This window comes from Pempheris klunzingeri, chromosome 8 (assembly GCF_042242105.1).
Source record: "Pempheris klunzingeri isolate RE-2024b chromosome 8, fPemKlu1.hap1, whole genome shotgun sequence".
Taxonomy (NCBI): Eukaryota; Metazoa; Chordata; class Actinopteri; order Acropomatiformes; family Pempheridae; genus Pempheris; species Pempheris klunzingeri.
In genome coordinates, this window is record NC_092019.1 from 10,290,018 (window position 1) to 10,312,273 (window position 22,256).

The window sequence follows — 22,256 nt, forward strand, 5'->3', positions numbered from 1 at the left end:
GAATCTGGACAGTCTGGTCAACTTTTATCCAGTCACACTGCACAATATTAGGGCTATCAGGCCAAATGCGTGAGATAATAAAGCATATGTATTTTAAAAAATAAAGATGGTGGCAGAAACATGTTTTTTTGTCTGAGACCATCTGCTATGTTGTCCACTTAACTAACAAATGCTACAGACCAATTATTTCAGTGCAACAAAGGATAAATGTTTTGAATAACAAAAGAACATTTGGTTCCTTTTCCTTCTCTTTGAGTGCTGTCGTGTGATAAATGATTTCCCTTAAGAAAGCTTCTTTTTCTAGTGAGACAACAAGAGCACTCTGATACCAAGGCCAGTTGTGACTATTGATTATTGTTGATCACCTGCAATCAGCAGCAAAGCTAATGACCACCACTGATCACAGGACACGTTTGTTACAAGACACAGCGGGAGAGGGAGGACAACTTTGATCTCTGTACACACCCATTATGTGAGTGTAGCTGAGAGCAGTGGATAAGTATTAACTTCAATAAAAAAAAATAAATGAGTAAAATAGTAATCGTAATATTGGAATAAATAACTAAGGTCAATTCAAGTGTTACTGTGAGAAATGTAATGATGATCGTGCCAGATAAGTCTATTGATCTGTAGCTTTTGTCCACTGCTGTGGATGGTGTCCATAAGCAGATGGTACAAGTAAACATAAAAATATGAGGATGCAATTACAGTAAAAATGTCAAACACAACAGACAGTCAAGATGCAATGAATTATTTCGTGTTAATGTGTTGCTGTATTGGAAATGTTCTCCTGTTTATCCAATGTTCTTTCTTGTTGCCATTACTGCAGGCGTGGGGCGAGAGTGTTCTCACGCTGAGCAAAAAACTGATTTCACGGAAGTCGATTTAGCTTGTGGTTTATTGAACAGGTTGAATAACGATAAACATACGGGTTTCCAATTCTGCTGTTGCAGCATTTCTTGGTTCCTGTCTGTCAGCCAGGCGAGAACTGTGTGCCCTGTCCACCTATGCCCCCTGTTCCTTTAACCTCTGCCCCTACATATACAGGCCAGTGCATTTAATTACTGCCCCCCAGTGTTCAAAATAATAATGCAACACATACCAAAAGGAAAATAATGTAACATGCCAACAGTACCTACAGGTGCTATGACATTTTAAAAAGTTTAGCTTACGGGGAGATTTTTCATCTTCACCCACAGCACCTAGTTATCTATGCTTAGCCCATGAGGGAGCCACTCTGAGCTCAAATGAGCTCACAGCTTCAACTAATCTAAAGTGCAAGGGCCTCTTTAGTAAGGGCCACTATATAATAACAACAGGCGAAGATCAGAGGAACGCTGCTCTGAACACCAGACCAAATCATTCAGTTGCCCTTTGGCAGAAGTCATTTCTGCAGGATCTGGATAAAGGGAAGTCACTTTCTACCACTGAGATTTATCTGGAGGCTATTTCTGCCTGTCACGTTGGATTTGGCAACTCAACAGTAGGGCAACCAGGGGACCCTGGCCTTGTCATGGAATTCCTGGAAAGTCATGGAATTAAGAAAAGTCTATCCTAGACAGAGGAAGGACAAGGAATTTAGGAGGGGAAAAAACGAGGCAATTCATGGAAAATCTGGGAAAGTCATGCATCTTATTTAACGAATTAAACATTTGTTTATTCATTATACCAATAGTTTTTGCAATGTTTAGTTTTCTTGTTTCCGGTTTCACGTCCGTTCTGATTGGTTATGATCACATGACATTTAAGCGCTCATTCCCCCTCCTAAAGAGTAAACCTCAAGAGCTTTGGTCACACAGTGATAATTACGTGGACTGAGAGGTGTAATGTTTGTGCAACTGTTATAGAAAAACTGCTCCCATGAAGTCTAGCTAGATGCCCCGTGCACTGTGGGCAAAGGCCAATCCCACCTGTAACCACCTGGAGGCAGAAATCTTGTGCCTGAAGATCACAGATTCGTATTGATCATGCAGGTCCTCAGCTCAAGGCGGTAAATCCTGTAGTTATCCAAACTGAACTATTACCTTTAACAGCTAGCTAACGTTGCTAACGATGCTAATGGCCGTTCGCATTAGCATCAACCGGCTAGCTTAGTAGTTCTAGCTAGTTTTTAGCCCTAGCTACCGTTTGCCTTTAGCTAACGCACTGAACGATAATGTCACTGCTCATGCCGAGAAGTAGGAGCCAGTTTGTGCCATGGCTGTACAAAGACAAGGACATATCTAAAGACACGATAAAGACAGGTTTGTGCAGTATTTTCAATGTGCTGACCTTAGCTCGCCCACTTAACGTAAGCTACGTAACGTTAGGTTACGGCTAACGCTAATTTACCGCGCATTGAGGAGACTGGAAATGTCCTGGACAACATGAAGTTTGAAACGATAAACACACACACACAATTGGAAATAAACAGAACCGAGCACTTGTTAAGTAGCATTGTTAAACAATTGCTGTTTTAAGAAAAATAAACAAATCTTCAGGCATGAAAAACAGGATTTTTTAAACCCACATTTTATAGATATATATTTACATGTCCAGTAGATTAAATATAGCTAGTGATGCATGATGTACAATTCAGCGGACATGTGATTAATCATAATTTCCTCCCAATATAAAATCAGTACTTGGAAAATTTAGCAATTGCATGACTTCTTAGATGTTACTTGATGTCCCCCATCTTACCTGCAAGGGTTTCTTTTTATAGAAGGTTTGAACAGAAGAAAATGAGCAACTTGGTGTTTCTGGCTGTCTGTCGGCCATCTTGGTTTCACTCTTTTTTTTTTCCCACTTGCAATGGCTTCCCACTGGGTAGCAGTGTATGAGATGATGCACTGGCATCCACTGTAGTGGCTGATGTGCAACCGTGCCATCAAAACAGCTTGTGAATAGCTGTACACTATAGTGACCTCTATGCATGAAAGGGTTAAAGACGGAAAATAACAATTAGACACATTTACTTTTTTCAGTTTCTCTATTTAAACTAACAGAACAATGAAGTAGCAGGAAGCTTTCAATGTGGCCAGAAGTCTATTAAATGAAGCTGAATGGTGAACTTCAGTGTATGCCTAATAGAAATTACATACTTCTGAGCATTTAAGGTGTTTTGTAGCATCACACAGACATTGCATGAATACCCCCAATAGTCTAAACTATTAGGAGGTTTTGTCTTAATCTTACCTGAATTATAAAGTAAATCGTTTTAGATTATTTGCGTCTGTGTCGGCCCACATGCATGTTGGATTACAATCAGTTTCCAGTCTGGTCTACCAAGTCCTAAGCATAGCATATTAAGACAGCGGGTAACCTTTTATTCTGTTTCATTATTGTCAGACTGCCACTGATGAAGTATTGATTAAAGCACACTAGACTTTAATATGAGCAAGCCTGGTTCTGTCTATCTATAGCAGGGTTCATGGACTCAGACCTCTGCCAGCTGATCCTCGAGGGCCACAGTGCTACATTTATGTTTCTATATCACATCACAGTCAGGGAATTTTACATTTGACTTGGGAATCCTGGGTCACATCCCCTTTTCAGTCACTTAATGAAAGGTGCTTGACGGTTGTGGCCGGTGTCCAATCAGATTTCCCCATAATGGGATCTACCAGCCATTTTAGCTTTGTTTTCCCATTTGTCACCATTCAGGCCCATAGGGTTGGGGGATCTTAAGGTGCTTTCATTCAAGGGTCCTCGTGTTAACAGGTTATTGATAGCCATTCATTGTCAGTGCACCTAGAATATACTCCATTTGCTGTTGGGAGCATGAACGTGCCATTGTGACCAAACCCAGCTTGTCGAGCTGATGGCTTTCCTTCCCTGCCGAAGACAACAGCTCGATATATTACATCCATTGCATACTCTACACATCTACGTGGACAGGACTAGAGGATTTAGAAAATCAGATTGTTTCACATTGTTTCAGCACCTTTCCCACAGGTTGGCAGAGGCTATTGCTTTGGCCTGCACTAGTCAGGGTCTTTAGACTCCATCTGGTCTATTGGCTTACTCCACTAGGAGCATGGCAACATCCTGAGCCCTATTCAAGGGCATTTCTCTCCATGATATATGTTCAGCTGCAATTTGGGCTTGGGCTCACACTTTTGGAGGGTTCTACAATTCGGACAGTACTGCACCAGCACTAATAAATGCTGTTTTGAGTGCAGTCTCATCTGAGGGACCTTCTACCAGGATTACGGTCGTAACTTGAAGTTTTTAGATCCATTAAAATGTTGCTTTGACATATTCACTTTTATCTCTTTCTAGGATGTAAATTTCAATATGTTGGACACAACAGAGGTCGGTCTGTTAAAAAGCGTGGAGCAATTGCTCTCCGAGATCTTCATACCCACATTGAGCAAGATGAACCACGGCTGGGGGGAGCTGGCTAGTCCCCAGGCCCATGCTGTCAAGCAGGACTTCGTGTCATCATTGGAAAGTTTTGTGTCTGTTTTGGCTGGAGCGCAGGAGAGTCTGCAAGAAAAGGTAGGGATCAGTTTGACTGTTAATGAATGAGTTTAATTCAGAACAACTCGAAATTGCTCTATGAATAAATGCTTGAAACTTAAGTGGTACAAAAACACCAATACAAATATTAGGTATAATGATTTGGATCAATATATACAAATAAAGGCTGATCATCTGTGGACCTTTTTCATTACAGTAGTGTGTTTCATTGAAGCAAGATTTTAAGAGCATAACATCCTGACAAATCACACAACTCTAGAATAATGGTAAACAGCTGCTTCGTTTTAAATACATTATCTGCAGAACCTTGAGTGAGCACACACAGGAACAGATGAAATAAATTATAGGCAGCACAGCAAAAATAAACCATGTCATGGCTTGCCTCCAGGTTACCTTAAAAGAGTGTGACACATTTGACCTGCGAGTGCTGAAAGGCCCGTCAGACTACATGGCAGCAGCCAACAGCACAGAGACCACGGAAAAGATAGAGGCCTGCATGAAAGTCTGGATCAAACAGGTAGAACAGGTGAGACATTTTAGGCAACAGGTAAGAAATGATACTCATCATGATTATTATCTAGCCTCAAACTTTGCTGTAATGTAAAGCTGAGTAGCTTGTGGCCAGATTTAGAAACTGAATGCCTTCTCATATGTTTCTTTTTTTTTTTTTTAAGTCTTTGAATGTCATGTCATGCGTCAGGTTCAGCTAAGCAGGTGAAGTGGTAGATAAATATTTGACAGGATATGTGCTAAATATTTCATGAAACTGAAGCAATAAATGCTTAAAATGCATGTTTGTCCTGAAGAGAAGCAGAACTGTCTGACAGAGCAGTTAGAAAGTATAATTTATTATCCTGTATTAACATACCGGCGAAGGATAAACTGTGGAAATGATGCGTAAACAATGAGCAGATCTAAAGGCCGTCTGTTCTTAGAAAAGTATTAATCTTTATCTTTTCTGCTCCTCCTCCTCATCCTCCCCTATCAGGTTCTGGCTGAGAGTGACCAGCTCAGAAAAGAGGCTGATGACCTTGGCCCTCGGGCTGAGCTGGACCACTGGAAGAAACGAATGTCCCGCTTCAACTACCTTCTGGACCAGCTTAAGAGTCCTGATGTCAAAGCTGTACTGGGTGTGCTCTTGATGGCCAAATCCAAACTCATAAAGGTCAGAAATGAATGTCAGTCACTGTGAGGTTTTAGTGACCATAAGTACCATCATTTTTATTTCTTCATAGAAACACTATTAGAGACACTATTTTAATTCTGCCAATCGCAAGTTCAATCTCAGTGTTTCATTCTTTTTTTTCTTCAAGATGTTTTGACGCAGATCTTTCATGTAAAATGTTAAAAACTGTGATTTTCAGTGTAACACATTTCCACATTAAATTCAATAAGGCTTTGTTCTGTCTAGTCGTGGCGGGAGCTGGACACCAGGATTACTGATGCAGCCAATGAGGCCAAAGACAATGTCAAGTACCTGTACAGCCTGGAGAAGTTTTGTGACCCTCTCTACAACAGCGACCCTGTAAGAAAATGTACTTGAATCTCTTTAGAAACAAAGGGGTCTGCTGCATCAAAAGCAAAGCAAATGTACCCATGTTTAACTGTCTTCAAGTTGTCAAAATGGTGTACTACACAAAACACTGTGCACTGTGTAATTAGATATGTAAGTCAAACAAACACTTGCATGCTGTAACTTCTGTTTCATCCCAGGTTTCAATGGTGGATGCAATCCCAGGGCTGATCAATGCCATTAGGATGATTCACAGTATTTCTCGCTACTACAACACATCAGAGAAGATTACATCTCTTTTTGTCAAGGTGGGAGTGGTTGCATTCCACATAATGCTACAAAGATAAAGTGGGTTATATTGTAAACAACAAAGGGATTCAGCGGAGCTGTTTGCCCACAGTCGAGATATTGTCTTCATTTGACCCCCGAGATATGTAATTTTCGTGTTTTTATGGATGAATAGATGGAACGACTGAAACATTGAATTTTGGGGTTCAAAGGCTGTTGTAACATTAACCCAGAGTGAAAACAAGACTTGTGCACAAAAGGATTTTCATTTTTAACATCCCAGTGAGCAAATCACTGGCTCAAATTATGAAAGAATACATGTGAACAGAATATAATATTGCAACACTCATATTACCCCTTAGACCTTTTGACATCCTTGTTGATATGTGCACTAATATTTCATGTTTTAGCTACATGTATAGTCTCAAGTTGTTTTGGTCTACAAAGAAGTCAAGTGCATACTTTCTTTTCAACACACCCATCAATATCTCCAGGTGACAAATCAGATGATCACAGCCTGCAAAGCCCACATCACCAATAATGGCTCTAATTCAATATGGGACCAGCCTCAGCAAGTTGTAGCGGACAAAATCAAAGCTGCCATCCACCTAAACCAGGTATTGGATACTGCTTAATGGTAAAATATGCAATTCATAATGTCAGTCACTTTTGTGTTCATATCAAATGTGCAGAAAAGCCAAAAGTCCATTCTAATATTTGTGTGTATATTTTCTTGAAAGTCAGACATAAGCTGTCCCAAAGAATACATGTGGATACAGTACTAGGTGGAGACAATGCCATGATATGAATAATGTTAAGAAGGAAAGTACCACTTTCAAGAGCTGGATGGATGGATGAATATGAAAATGACCAGTTTTGTCAAACTGTGTCCTCCAGGAGTACCAGCAGTATTTCCATAAAACCAAGGAGAAGCTGGAACAGACTCCCTCAGAGAGACAGTTTGACTTCAGTGAGATGTACATTTTTGGGAAGTTTGACACATTCCAGCGACGACTCACAAAGATCCTGGACATGTTCAGCACCATTTCCACCTACTCTGCCCTGCAGGACTCCAAGATAGAAGGACTGGAGACCATGGCTACCAGGTTTCAAGTGGGTAATATTGTCAGATCAGATTGTTGCCCAAACATCTTTGATAACATTTCAATAAGTGCTTAAAGGCCACTGCCAGTCAGCTGAGCCTGAATTTGTTAGCCTGTGGATGGCAGATGTAAGGCTATAATGTGATGTATATGTGAGATTACTATATATTTCCTTTGTCTGTAGTTGTGGGAAATAGTTTACAGATATTTATATGTACAAAATTAGATGATTCTGACCGTGGGTCATGGGAATAAAATACCTATATTTATTGAATTGCATCACATTATCTAATTGATGTTCAGATGTTTTCCCTTGGGAGTATATTGATTCGAGTGGTCTGTTTGTTTCTGCTTCCTTGGACATGCAGACTGCAGAAATGCAGGGAAAATGGGAGGTAATGTCTCACTGCAGTCTTAACTTTTAATAGTGCATGGCCCATTTTCATAGTAGACACTATGTAGTGGTCTACCACCACACATATGACTTGATAGCAGCATGACAATACTAACTGCATGGAATTTGAAAAGAGAACCAGCTGCAAGTTTTGTTCTTATTAGTTTCTCCATTCATATTCTCCAGACATTTACCTGCAAATGTTTTGCATCCTGTCCAGTTTACCTGCTGTTAATCCATCAGTCTTTTCATGTCCTAAATAACCACTCAGAACAGGATTAAATGAGATTTCAGACCTCCCATTGGTTAGTAGTTGTCAGATAAATCTGTAGTATGAACATAATTTATGGTAAGATTTAAGATTTGCTGTCGTATTTCCACTATTACTATGCACGTGTTTATCCCTTGCTATTTTAATATACTTATATCACCCTAAAGCCCTGACAAACAGGAAATGAGATTAAAGAGTAATTCAAGTGGTGTATCCCGGTCATTGACCAGCAGAATTATGGGCCTAAATTTCAGAGGCTTTGAAGCTTTCAGTTTAGAACTGATGAATCTTTTAACAACAACACAAACTTCTGTATGCACACATGCACATGTGCTTGCATGCTTGTGTGTTTGTGTGTGTGATAGGCTATTGTGCTGAACATGAAGAAAAAACATTACAGTTTCCTGGACCAGAGAAGAACTGACTTTGATGTTGACTATGAAGAATTCTGCAAAAGCACCTCTGAGCTTCATGTAAGTTGACACAAATGCTGAGTAAAGGTTTAATCAAGCAATAAATGGAAACACCTGTGGCTTATGTCCTTCTACCGTAGGTGCACCACAGTATGAGCCATTTTGAGAGGGCTTCGTTCACGTTTGAAAGTCCCACTGTCTCCTTTGTAATCATTATTTATTGTCATTTCTTTGTATTTCCAGAACCAGCTGAGGAATTTCATGGATAGCACCTTTGAAAAGATTCAAAATACAGAGAGAGCTCTAAATGTACTGAAGAAGTTTGAAAGGTAACATATTCTTAAGTTAAGGTATTATTAACTTCTTATCTAATTTTCTCATCCATCCATCTAACCAAGTGTTTTTTTCTCAGTGCAGAAACCTGTTAAGTCTTTGCCCTACTGGCTAATTAATAATGATTCGTTCACACTCTTTAATAGCTAGTGATGATTCAGTAGCAACACGCAAGCTAACGGTAGCTAGCATAGTGTCAGATAGCTAAAAATGCTCTACCACAACTTCCTATTGTGATTTTAAAAATGTACGTTACATACGTGCATGTTACATGAACTTAACTCCCATAATAGGCTGCTTTTTTTTTTGTTAGTGTTGATAAATAAAGCACTAGGGTTAAATAGCACCGGGCTAACGACAATGGTGAAGCAGAAATATGTGATTGGTGGATGCATGACTGGGGTGCTAAAAAACTACTGGCTCACTGACATTATTTACTGAATGCATCTGGTCCCTTTGTTGATGTTGATGTCAAAACTTGTATTTTCGTACTCACTAAAAACAGACTGGGCATCCCAGACCTTGGCATTGACGAGAAGTATCAGCGCATTCTGCAGAACTATGGCCGGGACATTGAAATGGTCTCCCGTATCTACATGAAGCAGAAACTGGACCCCCCCATTGGCCGGGACTTGCCTCTAGTGGCAGGCCGCATCATGTGGGCTCGGCAGCTGTCCAGCAGGATCCAGGGTCCCATGGATCTCTTTCAACAGGTAATATTAAATTTCTGCCTTTACGCAATGACATTTTTCCAGGTCAATGGGTTGTTCTTGTTACGAGGCACCATTCTATCCCTGTGTAGCATCCAGGAGTCCTTTCTACACCAGAGGCCAAGAGGATCATCAGGAACTATAACAGGGTAGCAAGAGTCCTGCTGGAGTATGAGATGCTCTATCATCACAGCTGGATGAAAAAGGTAAAGGTAGAGAGGAAACCTGATGTGGACTGAGGGAAAAAGGAGCATGGTACTTTACTGTGTATGAGAATTATAAGATATAGAATATGTAACAAAAATGACATATTTGGAAAAGGAACCCGCATATAGAATATAGATATTGATGGTCTCGTCATACAGCATGCACATATGCATATGGGGGTGTTTTCTTTCCTTTTATTCACACCCACTGCCTTCAGTCTCTCGCTAATTTTCTTTTCTTTTTACCTTTTCTCTGCTTTGTCTGCCCTCTTCCTCTCACCACTCCTTTCTCACGACTCTCACTAAACTACTGAACTCACCTTGACTTGCCCCCAACCTAGATGGAAGATGCCCGGGTGGGCTTGCAGGCCTCTCTGCTGGTCAGGTCTCCAGAGACGGGGGAGCTGTTTGTAAACTTCGACCCGGAGATTCTCACCCAGATCAGGGAGGCAAACTGCATGACAAGGATGAATTTGGAGATCCCACCTTTTGCTGCTCTGTTGCAGCAGAAACAGGACACCCTCAAAAAGAACTACAACAAATTACAGGTGGATATTGCACTCAGTCGTGCACATCTGTAAATACATACAGCTTAAAGAAGCAATATGTGAGCCCAAAAGTGATTGTGCACTCATGTCATATTTTTGTTAGGAATCCCCCCACAAAATTATTATTATTTTATTTAATTTTTTTAAAAATGTGGTTGAGACTGAGATACTACTGCAGGGAGGAGTGAAAAAAGTTTTGAAAAATTGTACTATCAATATTCTCCACTTAGCAAGTCAGTTCAACACTGTTGAACTGTGAGTGAATGCACAAACTGTATTTATATCTTTCCCTTTCCAGTTAATGTTGAGTGAAAACACCAGAGTGCGAGCTAAGATTCAGAGTGCTTTTGAACAACTGGCCATGCCGCATGTTGCTAAGGTAAGAAGTGGTTATGATACAATTCAAGATCGCCTGTGTTTGGAATGTTTTATTGTTTTATAGTGATATGATGATTCTATTGTCTTTGACTGTATCTCTTCAGGCTTGTTAAAATATTTATAAATAGTTAAAAGACTGTTAACTAATCAGTGCTAGAATATTTTCTTGCTGTTAGTTTGGTCATGCAAATGAAGTAGCTTTTCCTCCTCAGCATTTAACATGTGACAGGAGAATCTTTGACAAAATGAGACTGACTTTGCAGAGCAGATAGTATACAAAGGACATCATCATGCACCACTGACTTGACAGGTGGATGAGGCTATACAGCCGGGTTTGACCTCCCTCAACTGGACATCGCTGAACATAGACAAGTACCTTGGCCGCATTGACAAAGCTTTGGGTAAGCAAAAAATCCAGTGAGATCAATGTCCCATGTACTGGTGTGGAAGATATCCTGCAACTCAGCACTGGCAGCATCTGATAAAATTTACATGAATGGATTCATTGTGTACTCGCTGTTTGTGTGTATGTTCTCGTAGTTCATATATATAATACAGTATTATATATTGTATTATACATAGTATTTTGTGCTGAACTCTTACTCCACCCTTGCCTTGTAAATCTGCCCCCTCTGCCACCTCTCTCTCCCCTTGCTTTCCTCCAATACTTGCCATCTTCTTCACCTCCCACTACTGTCTGCCTGTGTCTCTCTCTTTCCCTTGCTCTATTGTCTCTCCAGTTGACCTGGAACTGTTGATGGACAGGGTGAATGACTTGGTGGAGTTTAGGATAGATGCAGTACTGCAGGAGATGAGTGGATCCACACTGTGCGTTTTGCCTGAGGAAGAACCAGTCACCTGTGAGGAGTTTGTTCAGACCACCAGGGTAAATAAATATATATATTGTATATATATTATGTGTGTTATCATTATGAATGAATTACATTAATGGTCAATGTTGCACAACATGTTTTATACATGTTGTGCAACATTCACCACACATGAATGTTGCATGTATAAATTAATATGTCCTTTATTAAGTTCTTGTAACACGGCTTGTGGATAAGCTCAAAGAGGCTACTTAGCAGTCAAGGTTATAGATGCTCAATCAGGACTCATTATGTGATGGAATAGCTGAAATGTTACCGTAACAAAGTTGTAATGTGAATGATACATTCACTGCAGACAAAGCATTATGCTGTAAATAACAATGATGCAATGAACACATTGATTCATGGGAGTCTCCACCCTTGCCATAAGATGTCCAGTACTGTACAGAAATCACTGACACTAATTGAAGCTGACATACTTTGATTTTATATGCAAAGCTGAATTAAAGCTAACTGAAAAGAAATGACGTGTTCATGTAATTTTCATGTTTTTAGTCTGTGAATCCTGTGTCATTTATATCCAGATAAAAAGAAAATCTATACAAAGAGTTTTGGTGAAACACTAGTGCTATCGCTATGCTACAATGCACTTCCTGTTGTATGGCATATTTAATGTACATGTCCTATAAACATATGTGTATAGGATCTGTGCATAAGACACGCCCAGAGTCTCCACACCAAGAGCTCACTAGTGGAGGAGGCTGCTAATGAACTGATCAACATGCTGCTGGAGTTTGACCACAATCAGAGAGAGGAGGTGGAGAAGGTTGAGGATGAAAGCTACGCTGAGAGCAAGACCATAGACCACATTGACAGTGAAGGTATACTAACATTTTCCTTTTAGGATCAAATAGAACTGCATATTATAAGGTGCAATGGCACGTACTTGGAGAGAGAAGGTTAATATCAAACACCACATCTGAGCAGATGTATAAAAAATGGGCACAATTTGTTAGAACCGTATTAGTTTTTAATTAACTTTAATTACTTGTCTGCCTGTGCATTGCCTCTTTAAAGATTATATACAAAACAATCAAAAGCTCATACAAGTAAATGAAAGTTATGTGAATGTACATATATATATATCATTAATCAAGGAGCACTGTAGCGTGAGGGGTTCATTTTCTCTGTAAACATGTCACCTTTTACATTTCAGGTGAAGACGAGGGCCGCTCAGAGGGCCCTCTCTTCTCTAGAAACACCTTGCACCCTCCTGCGAGTGTTGGTCCTTCCTCTCCCTTGATGAGGAGGAAGAAGAAGAGGGACCTCATGGAAGTGATGGAGGAGGAAGCCCAGGAGCTACTCTCCCACTTCAACCACCGCAATGTTGATGCTTTGCTAAGATTGACACGCAACACCTTGGAGATGCTACGCAAACGCATCCACGCCTCCTCGCTTATGCATTTCCTGGGTGGGTCTTGTGTAACGTGTGTTGGTGCAGTATCTTTTGTACTTATGGAACAAAATTGCCTTTCTTATTCGTATTGGTGGCCAGCAGGCTCTTCTCTATCACACTGTTGGTAGTTTATTTTTTAGCTGATTTGTTTCAACAACAGAGCATGAACATGTATCACAAACAGTAACACACATTTACACAGTAACAGAAAATGAGCAATGATAAAGAACAATATAACTTCATAAGCAACTGGTCAATATAGAGATCATCACTTTCTTAGTAAGTGTTTCTGTTCTCATAGTAAGAGTGTTAAAAATATTCAACTTTCTGCTACTTTTAGTTTAGTTGCACTCCTAATTTGTAGATAACAATACAAGTGCATTCAAGAAATATGACTCGCTTCCAGTAATTGCTGAAAAGATTTTAAAGCATCACCCAGAAATACATCATACATTTTTTATTATGCTAACAGCCTACCAATCTTTAAATCCCCGTCTGTACAAGTATAACTAAGGTCAGCTTTATTAGTGTGAATGCCATTATTTATGATGGGAGTCATTTAGAAAAACATTCAAACCCACTCATCTTCAACATCTTCCAACTCATTCATACACTCGCAATGTAGGAATTTCATTCAAACTCACAACACATGGGACTTTGTCACATTGATTCAACATTTTCATTCATTCTTTTTACACAGTCACATTACTACAAATACTAATGGCACTGCTGCTGCTACTTCTATTACTACTGTTATGCTCTTCTTTTGAACTTTTCCAACTCCCAATTCTGCCAGTTTGACATTTCAGATAATTTGGACTATTTTTTTGCAGGTAATTTTAAAGTTTCCAATTTGAACAAATATCATATCTTTGTAGTGTGTGAAGAAATCGAAGCACTCGCAATAAACCCACAAAGACACGGGGAGAACACTCCGTACAGAAAGTCACATGTAAGAGGAATTTGAAATTATGCACCTCCAACCTTTTCATGAAGTAATTTAATGTTAAAGCTTCTCTAGCTGGTCCTGCATATTTTTCACCATCCTGTGTTGAATCTGCTGAGTCCATGCACAACAACTGACCTTTTTCCTGAGACAGACAGTCTGATGTTCATAACCTGTCTCACTGTTTCCATCCATCTGCACTTGAGCAAGTGAAATGGCACTGTTCTCATTTTTTCCTACAGCAGTGCTCTTTTATTTCTTTCTTTTTCCTTCTTTATCACAGCCATCTCCAGATATTTCTCTCCTAATTATGTTTTTTTCTTTGACAGTGCCCTGTAATTTAGACACCTTTGTACTAAGGTCCTCCCCATCCGAGGAGCTGTTTAATTAATTCTAGCTTGCACTGATGTTTCTCTACCTGTTTTTTAACTTCCCTTCAGTACCCTGCTGTTTCTGAAGTGCTGTTCTTGGCCATTTCTTCTTCGTTGGTTTGTGATATTCTTCTGCTAACTGCTATTCTTTCAGGAGAGGATTGACTTTCTTTCACATCAGATGAACTTATCCCTCGCCAGTACTGATTATTGTTCCCTAAGTGCCATCTCAACCATTTCTCTTTTTTGATGGTTTGCCGTTAATCTTCTGCTGACTTAAATTCTTTCAGGAGAGCACTGGCTTTGTCGCGCCAGACAAAATTACTTCTTGCCAGTACCTGTCCTACTCGATAAGTGCTGTCGCTTTCTTTTTCAGTGGTTTTGCAGGATTCATCTATTCATCTGTTCCTCCATTTTAGACAAAAAAAAGAGTCTCTTTCTGTTGTCAAGTTGAACTGTTTCGCAACAGTTGGTAAATTTACAGACTCGCTTCCGTGAACGATAATCATTAATGTGTAAACTTCTTAACGACATGTTCATTGATTTCAGAGGTACGGAGGGGCGTCTGCTTCCTGCAGCTTGTGTATTGCAGTTTCCATCCTGTGATGTTAAGAAGATGACAAACTGAAGGACCCACGTTACCCTCAGTGTTGGAAATAAATTTGCTTTGTGGTGTAATGGTTTGCATTAAATTGTAAACAGAGCCTCTCCCCGCGTCCCCGTCGCTATGGTTACTCATTTAACGTAATTTAGAGCGGTGGAATTACAAAGTAGATGTTCTTTTTTTTTACTGGCATCCAGCAGCCTATCAGAATCGAGTACTCACCAAGACCTTGGCAAAGCTGCACAATAGCGTGGGTTTGTTACAGTAAAGTGAACGACGTTTTCATTATTCAGCATTGTTAAACTTTCCAATTCCATTAAAACTTTTAAGAATATTCATTTTCATTTGTTAAATTTTTCACAAGTTAAAATTGCCAGGCTTTCTTGTATTTTTACACTAGTTTAAATGGGACATAATGTTCAGAGGTTGAATGGATGACTTCATCACTTGAGTGCAGAGAAGCTGTAAAAGTGTTGCAAAATCTTCTCTTAAACTTGCTCTCACTCTCACAATTTTCACTCCATATACATAATTTATATACCAAAATGTAGAAAAGGTTGTAACCACAGAACCAAACAGATGTTCACTTTTGGCTCCAGGAGCCCTGAAGTGACGGGAACGCCAACCGACTGCTGCAGTGACTCCCATATTAACTGAGAGCACAAACTGTCACGAGGGAAGCAGAAACAGGGACTTTCTTCTACCCTGCCGCAGTTCTCACATTCTTGACATTAGAGACACAAATTTAACGCAGTGTGCTCAGCAGCGGCTTTTGTCTCTCACAATATGAACCTTTGGCTGCAGTTGGGTATACTCAGCTGATTGAGATGAACTGGAGCCCATGTACTCAAGAGAAAGCGTAGCAGGAAAATGCATTGCATACCTTTTGCTTTATGTGACCTGAAATTTCTTTTTCACCAAAACGAATTGTTTCTGCTTCTGTTGAAAAGCTGCTCTGACGAGATAAATCAAGATCCGTCTCTTCTTGTCCAACAAACTGTACTGAATTCCTAAAATGTTATTTGAATCACATCATATCATATCACCTACTCTTCTCTTTCCCTGTAGCTGAGAATGAGTCACCCAGTTGTGGCAAAAGCAGCGGTCAGCAGGCAATCTTCAGAGTCAATGTGACCCTCTCCATCCCTAACATTGCCATGGTTCCAGCTCTGGAGGAGGTCCAGCAGGCTCTAAACAGGGCTGTCGAGTGTATAGTCAGTGTCAGCAAAGGAGTCAGTCAGTGGAGCAAAGACAGGATCTCGAAGGTCGGTTTGATCTGATGAAGGCAGGAATAATTTGTAACAAATAATGGATTTATACTTATGAAGAACCCCCCTCCCCATTAACTAACTAATTAGTGCACATTTTGTAGTCAAACCCAGAGGTTTTCCCCTTAAATCTGTTTTCTCATTTGCAGAGAAAAATGAATGAGAGACGGATGGCGGCTCTGAAACGAGACAGTTCTGAAAGTGAATCAGAGGATGGAGCAACAACACACAGGAGCCTTGCTGGTATGAGGGGATGTGAGACCTTACCAAACCTCAGCAGTTCAACTATTTGCCTATTTTGACTTCAGAGTGAAATATCCATGTTGTTTCCAACATGTTCACCAGAACGCTGATCATTAGCTACTGCTCCACAGTCTCTTGATAATCAGATCTCTTATTTCACAGCTCAATAGAGCAAAGCCACATCTGACTAGGTGCAGATAGAGACGTGTTATTTAAATGACATGAATATGTCAGTGGCTTTGGAAGGAAGACATTTAAACAGAAGACATTTCAAAATCTCACTCAAATAGAGTAGCCCTTGTTGCAGGATGATTAATTTGCTGAAAGGAACACAAGCTTTGCGTTGAAAAGAAGATGCTTTATATAAACCTTTGAATCAGAAATAGTTTATATAAATCTTTTCCAGTGATCAGTGCAATGAGTTCCCTAAAGTTAAAGTGGTAATGGTTTTAGGTAACATGATATGTCGTATTTTAAGCATCCACTGATTAAAAATGTTAAAAAAACAGCAAAAACAATTTTATAGTTGAAGAATCATTTCCCAGTGTCCACACCTGTTTTTTGCAAGGCTCAAACTCATCATAAACATCTGTTTGAAGGTATCGACTCTACTGTCATTTAGATGTGTAATTATAGGCTAAGCTATTAATAATGTTTACATCCGTCCTGTCCATTCACTCTTTATTCCATCCTAGCATTAATTCTGTCTTGTAAACTCTATACTTTCCAGACGGCAGCACCTCTGACATTTCAGCATCTGTGATTCAAGCTATCCCATTCCAAGCTAGGAACTACTACAAGAGTGTGTCTGAGAACAAAGAGATAGTCAAGCTAGTGTCTGTTCTCAGCTCCTCCATCAGCTCCACCAAAAAGGTACCTGGTCTATAATTTCATAAAGAAAAGTCTATTGAAGCATATAATGTGCATATAACTGGCCAAACCTGTACAGAACAAGGAGAAACAAATGGAAGAACCATACAACAATTTTCATAATTAATCAGAATCTTAAGTCTTTATTTTGTAAGTAATAAAATTCTATGTTTGTGTGCATATATTATACGTTGTTTGCATCATGTTTTTCCACTGTAAATGGACAAAGGCAACAGGTGTGCTTCTGTATTTTAATCTGTAGTACCCCTCATAAGGGGAAATAACCTTATTCATCTTATCCTCCCATGTTTTTACTTACTACTCCAATTCTGTATTATTGTGCAGGAAGTGATGATGGCTCTAGACCGTTTTAGCCGCTACCATCACATCTGGAGAAAGGACCGGGAAGACACCATGCGGAAGTATGATGACCAGAATGAATGATACTCATATCTGACTCTTACCACTGAGAACCTTTTGTTCGTTTTTGCTTTATTTGCTTTTTTTTTCACAGATTCATCCAGGGCAGTCCTTTGCTTTCAGAGTTTGAGAGCCAAATTCTTTTCTATCGAGATCTGGAGCTGGAAATAAACTCTGAACCAGAGTACATCACTGTTGGAGCTTTGGCTCTCTTCACAGGTTAGACTAAGTTGCAGTTATGTGCTGGAGTTGTTACTAGCTGTCTTTGGTACTTATAAGAAGTCTAAAAAAAAAACTGGACACCAACATGCAATATAAGATTGATCCTCCACTTATCTCTTCATGCATCTCTGTGTACCAGCGGACCTGAAGATGTCTCTCACTGCTGAAACCAAGAACTGGATGGTAGACTACGGATTGTATTGTAACAGGAAATACCGCTCAGAGATGGAGCAGATCTTTGCTTTTGTTGACGAAGCAGGAAAGAAACTCAATCGGCAGATCAAAGACCTGGATGACATTCGCATCGCTATGGCAGCACTCAAGGAGATCAGAGAGCACCAGATATCTGTTGACTTTCAAGTTGCTCCCATTGAGGTAAAGCACAACATAATGTCTTTCATACAGCATTGGTAGCTGCTGAACATTTGGACCTGACATTTTCAGTAGTGTTTAAGTGTTTCGTTAATGTATATAGTGTAAATGGTTTTCAATTGCAAAATGTATACATGGTATAGGTTACTGCAGTGCATAGGAACATCAAGCAGTTGAGAGTTTATAAAAGCCACAAGGTTGAGTCATGCAGCAGAAGCTCAATGGCAATGCAGAAAAAGGCAGGTTTCATTGCCAACATGATTGGGTATAAATGGGATTTCCCAGTATTTGCGACTGTGAGGTGAAAGACTTCCCATCTTTTTTACACCCTCACAGGAGTCCTATGCCGTGCTTCATAAATATGAGTTGTCTGTGGCAAAAGAGGAGGCTGATAAGGTGGACACGTTGCGTTACACCTGGGAGAAGCTGCTGTCCCGGAGCACAGAGGTACAGAACGAACTGGTTAGCCTGCAACCCAACTTCAGGGGAGAGCTCGTCAGCAATGTGGAGACCTTCCTGGTAGACTGTCAACACTTTTACCAGGATTATGATAAGGTACAGGAAAAGACAGACATGCAAGATACAGATGCATGTCTGTACAAACACTAAGAAGCCATAGACAGCTATAGAAACCTCCTACAGTATTGTGCTAACCTAGCTAGGTGTTTATTTTAATTACAGTACATAATTGGCATGGCTTGTTCATGAGTCCTCTCTGCATGGAAAATATGCAAGTGAGGGAAATGTGCATGCATTTAAGGGAATTGGGATGTACACAGACTTACTGTTTTGTCTGTGCTTCAGGATGGCCCCATGGTGGTGGGGCTAGCTCCTCAGGATGCCAGTGATAGACTCATCATGTTCCAGGTTTGTTACTGTTTGCTGTGCATAATAATTAAGTTAATTATATAGTCTGTCAGTCAGTCAGTGCATTTGTAAAGGCTGGAAATTTGGTTCCCCATGAAGCCAGTCACACTATAATTATATTCAAAGATGTTTTTTTTGCTATTTTATGTTCTGCTTTTTCATCAAATTTTGCAAGTGACAGAATTGTTTTTTATACAGTGTGTACATTTTTTAGATAAAGAATCATTCATATTTTGCTCCAAATCCACAATGGCTAATGAGTGGTTGCTAAATGAGACATATTTATTTGGTTAAAATTGTACTCATTTGGGTTATTTTGTTGCTCATCCCCTCTTTAGAATCGATTTGACAACCTGTTCAGGAAGTACATCACTTACACAGGTGGAGAGGAGCTGTTTGGACTTCCTGTTACTCAGCATCCCCAGCTGTTGGAGATAAGGAAGCAGCTGGCTCTGCTGCAGAAATTGTACGGCCTTTACAACAATGTCATCGAAACAGTTAATGGCTACTATGATATCCTCTGGGCTGACATCCATATTGAGAAGATCAATAACGAGCTACTGGACTTTCAGACAAGGTTGGACAGTTTATTTACCATGACATTAATCTTAATGCTACGACTTTAAAAGTTCCCTGTGGAGGTTTAGACGTCTAGTAGTGCTTTGGAGCTGTTTTGTGGTGGATCCTTGTATTGCCAATCCTGTGCATGCAAACACACGCTGGTGACATGATATGCTAGTGTACTAGATGTTGATTCAACTGATCAACAGGTGGTGGTAAGATGCCGAGATATGCCGCCCTATGCCAGCAAAGATGGGAAAGAAAAAGACTGCAAGCTAGTAAACATGGATGTAAGATTTAAAATACTATAAAAATTGGGTTTGCAAAGATTTAATGAGGATGGAAATGCACTTGGCACATTTTTTAGACCTAAAGGATACACACAATGTCTTTTAGTGTGAACACTGAATGTAAACATACCTTTTGTTTGTTTACAAGAAAACCCCACATGGTCCCTTACAAAGACAGGACAACTCCTTCCTCTCGCAGAAATCTGTTTAAAAAGTGATACTTTAGGCTTGGCACACTGTACAACTGTGCAGAAGTGCTGGTGCATGTGTGTCTCAGAATGACACACATTTTAGACTGTGTTTCGTGTACGATTGACCTCCAGTTTGAAAGACGGGTATTAGTCAGTTTGTTGACTACTGCATCCTTTAACTGCCAGGTGTCGCAAGCTGCCTCGCGCTCTGAAGGAGTGGCAGGCTTTCCTGGACTTGAAGAAAACAATTGATGAATTCAGTGAGTGCTGCCCACTGTTGGAACTCATGACTAACAAGGCTATGATGACTCGCCACTGGAAGAGAATTACTGAGGTTAGTGAAGGCGACCATTTTCTCTTCAGAGAGTCATCATCAACACCCTCTGTTATACCTAAGTAATAATAATAATACTAGCCATTGTCTTTACATTTTGACATTTAGCAACTAATTTCTACTCTTTTTCACGAATCTATCTGCTTTTGTTTCAAGGTGACTGGGCATACCTTTGAGGTGGAAACTGAAACATTCAAGCTGCGCAACATTATGGAGGCTCCTCTGCTCAAATATAAAGAGGAGATTGAGGTAAGACTGACGTGCTCTCCAAGAGAAATGCCTGAGTTTTTCTTGGTAACAGCTTATAGTGGAGGATGTTTTCACTGGTTAAATCTATGGACAATATTGAAATAATTAATGCCCAATGAATAGCACAAGTTGTTGGGAGGACACAGATATCAGCTTCATATTAAGAATCAGTGATATATACATATCCAATTCAGTGTTGACTTTAATACAAAAATTATTCTAATTTAGGAGTATTTGTAAATGGTCCTTCCACTTGTTTTTGATGTATCGTATGCCATGCATGAGGTTAACATACTGCGTAACAGAGTTACGTCATTCTCACAATACAGTTAGCATTAATCTGGACACCAAATGGATACATTAAAACTCAAACATCATTTTCACACATCAGTAAATCAGCTGTTGACACATGAATAATGTTTTTGCACTCATAATAAAAATCTAGCAGATGCCTTAATGGAGAGCTCATTTTTATATTTCATTTATTTAGTCGGTAGTATTGGGACCTTCAAAAAATTGTTGACAGTAATAATGACGTTGTAAATAGAAAAAGACGTTCAGTAGTTATGTAGTAGTAGTATGATATCTATGTTGATAAAAGATTCAATACTTCTTTAATTCTGTAATTACCTTTCTACATGAAATAGTCACCACTGCCATTTAATCCCAAAGTATATGATATGGACTGTATCGACCATAATGTTCTAATATTCTGGCACGGATAATGAAAATATTCTACATGTCTTTTGCCACTACCATTGGTATTGCCAATTTATAACAAATTTTGACATTTCTTACACAGGATATCTGTATCAGTGCAGTGAAAGAGCGGGATATTGAGCAGAAGCTAAAGCAGGTGATCGCTGAGTGGGACAACAAGACTTTTACATTTGCCAACTTTAAGACTCGCGGAGAACTGCTGCTGAGAGGAGACAGCACGTCAGAGATCATTACCAGCATGGAGGACAGCCTGATGATTTTGGGGTCTCTTATGAGCAACAGGTATGTCATTGTTGATGAGGGCTATTAAAAATGTAGGACTTTTCTCATAGGCATAAGAATTTATTTGACTGCCTTATGGACTTCACAACAACCTCGCAGGCAGTCACGGTGTGTGGCACAGTGTAATGCTGACATGCTGGTATAATGTATTTCCCAGGTACAACACCCCATTTAGATCCCAGATTCAGAAGTGGGTTCAGAATCTTTCCAACACCACTGATATCATAGAAAACTGGATGACCGTCCAGAACCTCTGGATTTACCTGGAGGCTGTGTTTGTGGGTGGAGACATCGCTAAACAGCTACCTAAGGTAGATTACGTCACAATAAATGAGTCATTTTTGATTGTCTAATCTCAAGGGATTGAAATCACATGGTGTCATCATCATTATCATCTTTAATACCTTAAATGTAAAATCTTTATTACTTGAGGAACATTTTTAAAATGCAGCTTAGTTACATGACTTTGATAGTTACTGCCAATAATGTTTATGATGATTCTGTGTAATTTAAGTTATTAGTTGTTAATTTTTGTATTA

At 39.7% G+C, this 22,256-nt stretch overlaps 1 protein-coding gene across 1 annotated transcript in view; it reads left to right on the plus strand.

Annotated features, from left to right (window-relative positions):
• dnah5 (dynein, axonemal, heavy chain 5) overlaps positions 1 to 22,256 on the plus strand; it is a 97,355-nt gene that overhangs the window by 9,519 nt on the left and 65,580 nt on the right. The window contains exons 5-35 of the mRNA XM_070835087.1: positions 4,264 to 4,482; positions 4,853 to 4,990; positions 5,453 to 5,629; positions 5,876 to 5,989; positions 6,178 to 6,285; positions 6,760 to 6,882; positions 7,163 to 7,378; positions 7,737 to 7,763; positions 8,399 to 8,506; positions 8,690 to 8,775; positions 9,285 to 9,492; positions 9,582 to 9,695; positions 10,037 to 10,243; positions 10,542 to 10,622; positions 10,932 to 11,022; positions 11,362 to 11,507; positions 12,155 to 12,332; positions 12,668 to 12,922; positions 15,897 to 16,093; positions 16,246 to 16,339; positions 17,070 to 17,212; positions 17,555 to 17,631; positions 17,724 to 17,848; positions 17,991 to 18,226; positions 18,560 to 18,778; positions 19,028 to 19,090; positions 19,429 to 19,667; positions 20,319 to 20,466; positions 20,623 to 20,715; positions 21,518 to 21,717; positions 21,875 to 22,028. Coding sequence (XP_070691188.1) covers positions 4,264 to 4,482; positions 4,853 to 4,990; positions 5,453 to 5,629; positions 5,876 to 5,989; positions 6,178 to 6,285; positions 6,760 to 6,882; positions 7,163 to 7,378; positions 7,737 to 7,763; positions 8,399 to 8,506; positions 8,690 to 8,775; positions 9,285 to 9,492; positions 9,582 to 9,695; positions 10,037 to 10,243; positions 10,542 to 10,622; positions 10,932 to 11,022; positions 11,362 to 11,507; positions 12,155 to 12,332; positions 12,668 to 12,922; positions 15,897 to 16,093; positions 16,246 to 16,339; positions 17,070 to 17,212; positions 17,555 to 17,631; positions 17,724 to 17,848; positions 17,991 to 18,226; positions 18,560 to 18,778; positions 19,028 to 19,090; positions 19,429 to 19,667; positions 20,319 to 20,466; positions 20,623 to 20,715; positions 21,518 to 21,717; positions 21,875 to 22,028 — 4,584 coding nt within the window. The remainder of the gene's footprint in view (positions 1 to 4,263; positions 4,483 to 4,852; positions 4,991 to 5,452; positions 5,630 to 5,875; positions 5,990 to 6,177; positions 6,286 to 6,759; positions 6,883 to 7,162; positions 7,379 to 7,736; positions 7,764 to 8,398; positions 8,507 to 8,689; positions 8,776 to 9,284; positions 9,493 to 9,581; positions 9,696 to 10,036; positions 10,244 to 10,541; positions 10,623 to 10,931; positions 11,023 to 11,361; positions 11,508 to 12,154; positions 12,333 to 12,667; positions 12,923 to 15,896; positions 16,094 to 16,245; positions 16,340 to 17,069; positions 17,213 to 17,554; positions 17,632 to 17,723; positions 17,849 to 17,990; positions 18,227 to 18,559; positions 18,779 to 19,027; positions 19,091 to 19,428; positions 19,668 to 20,318; positions 20,467 to 20,622; positions 20,716 to 21,517; positions 21,718 to 21,874; positions 22,029 to 22,256) is intronic.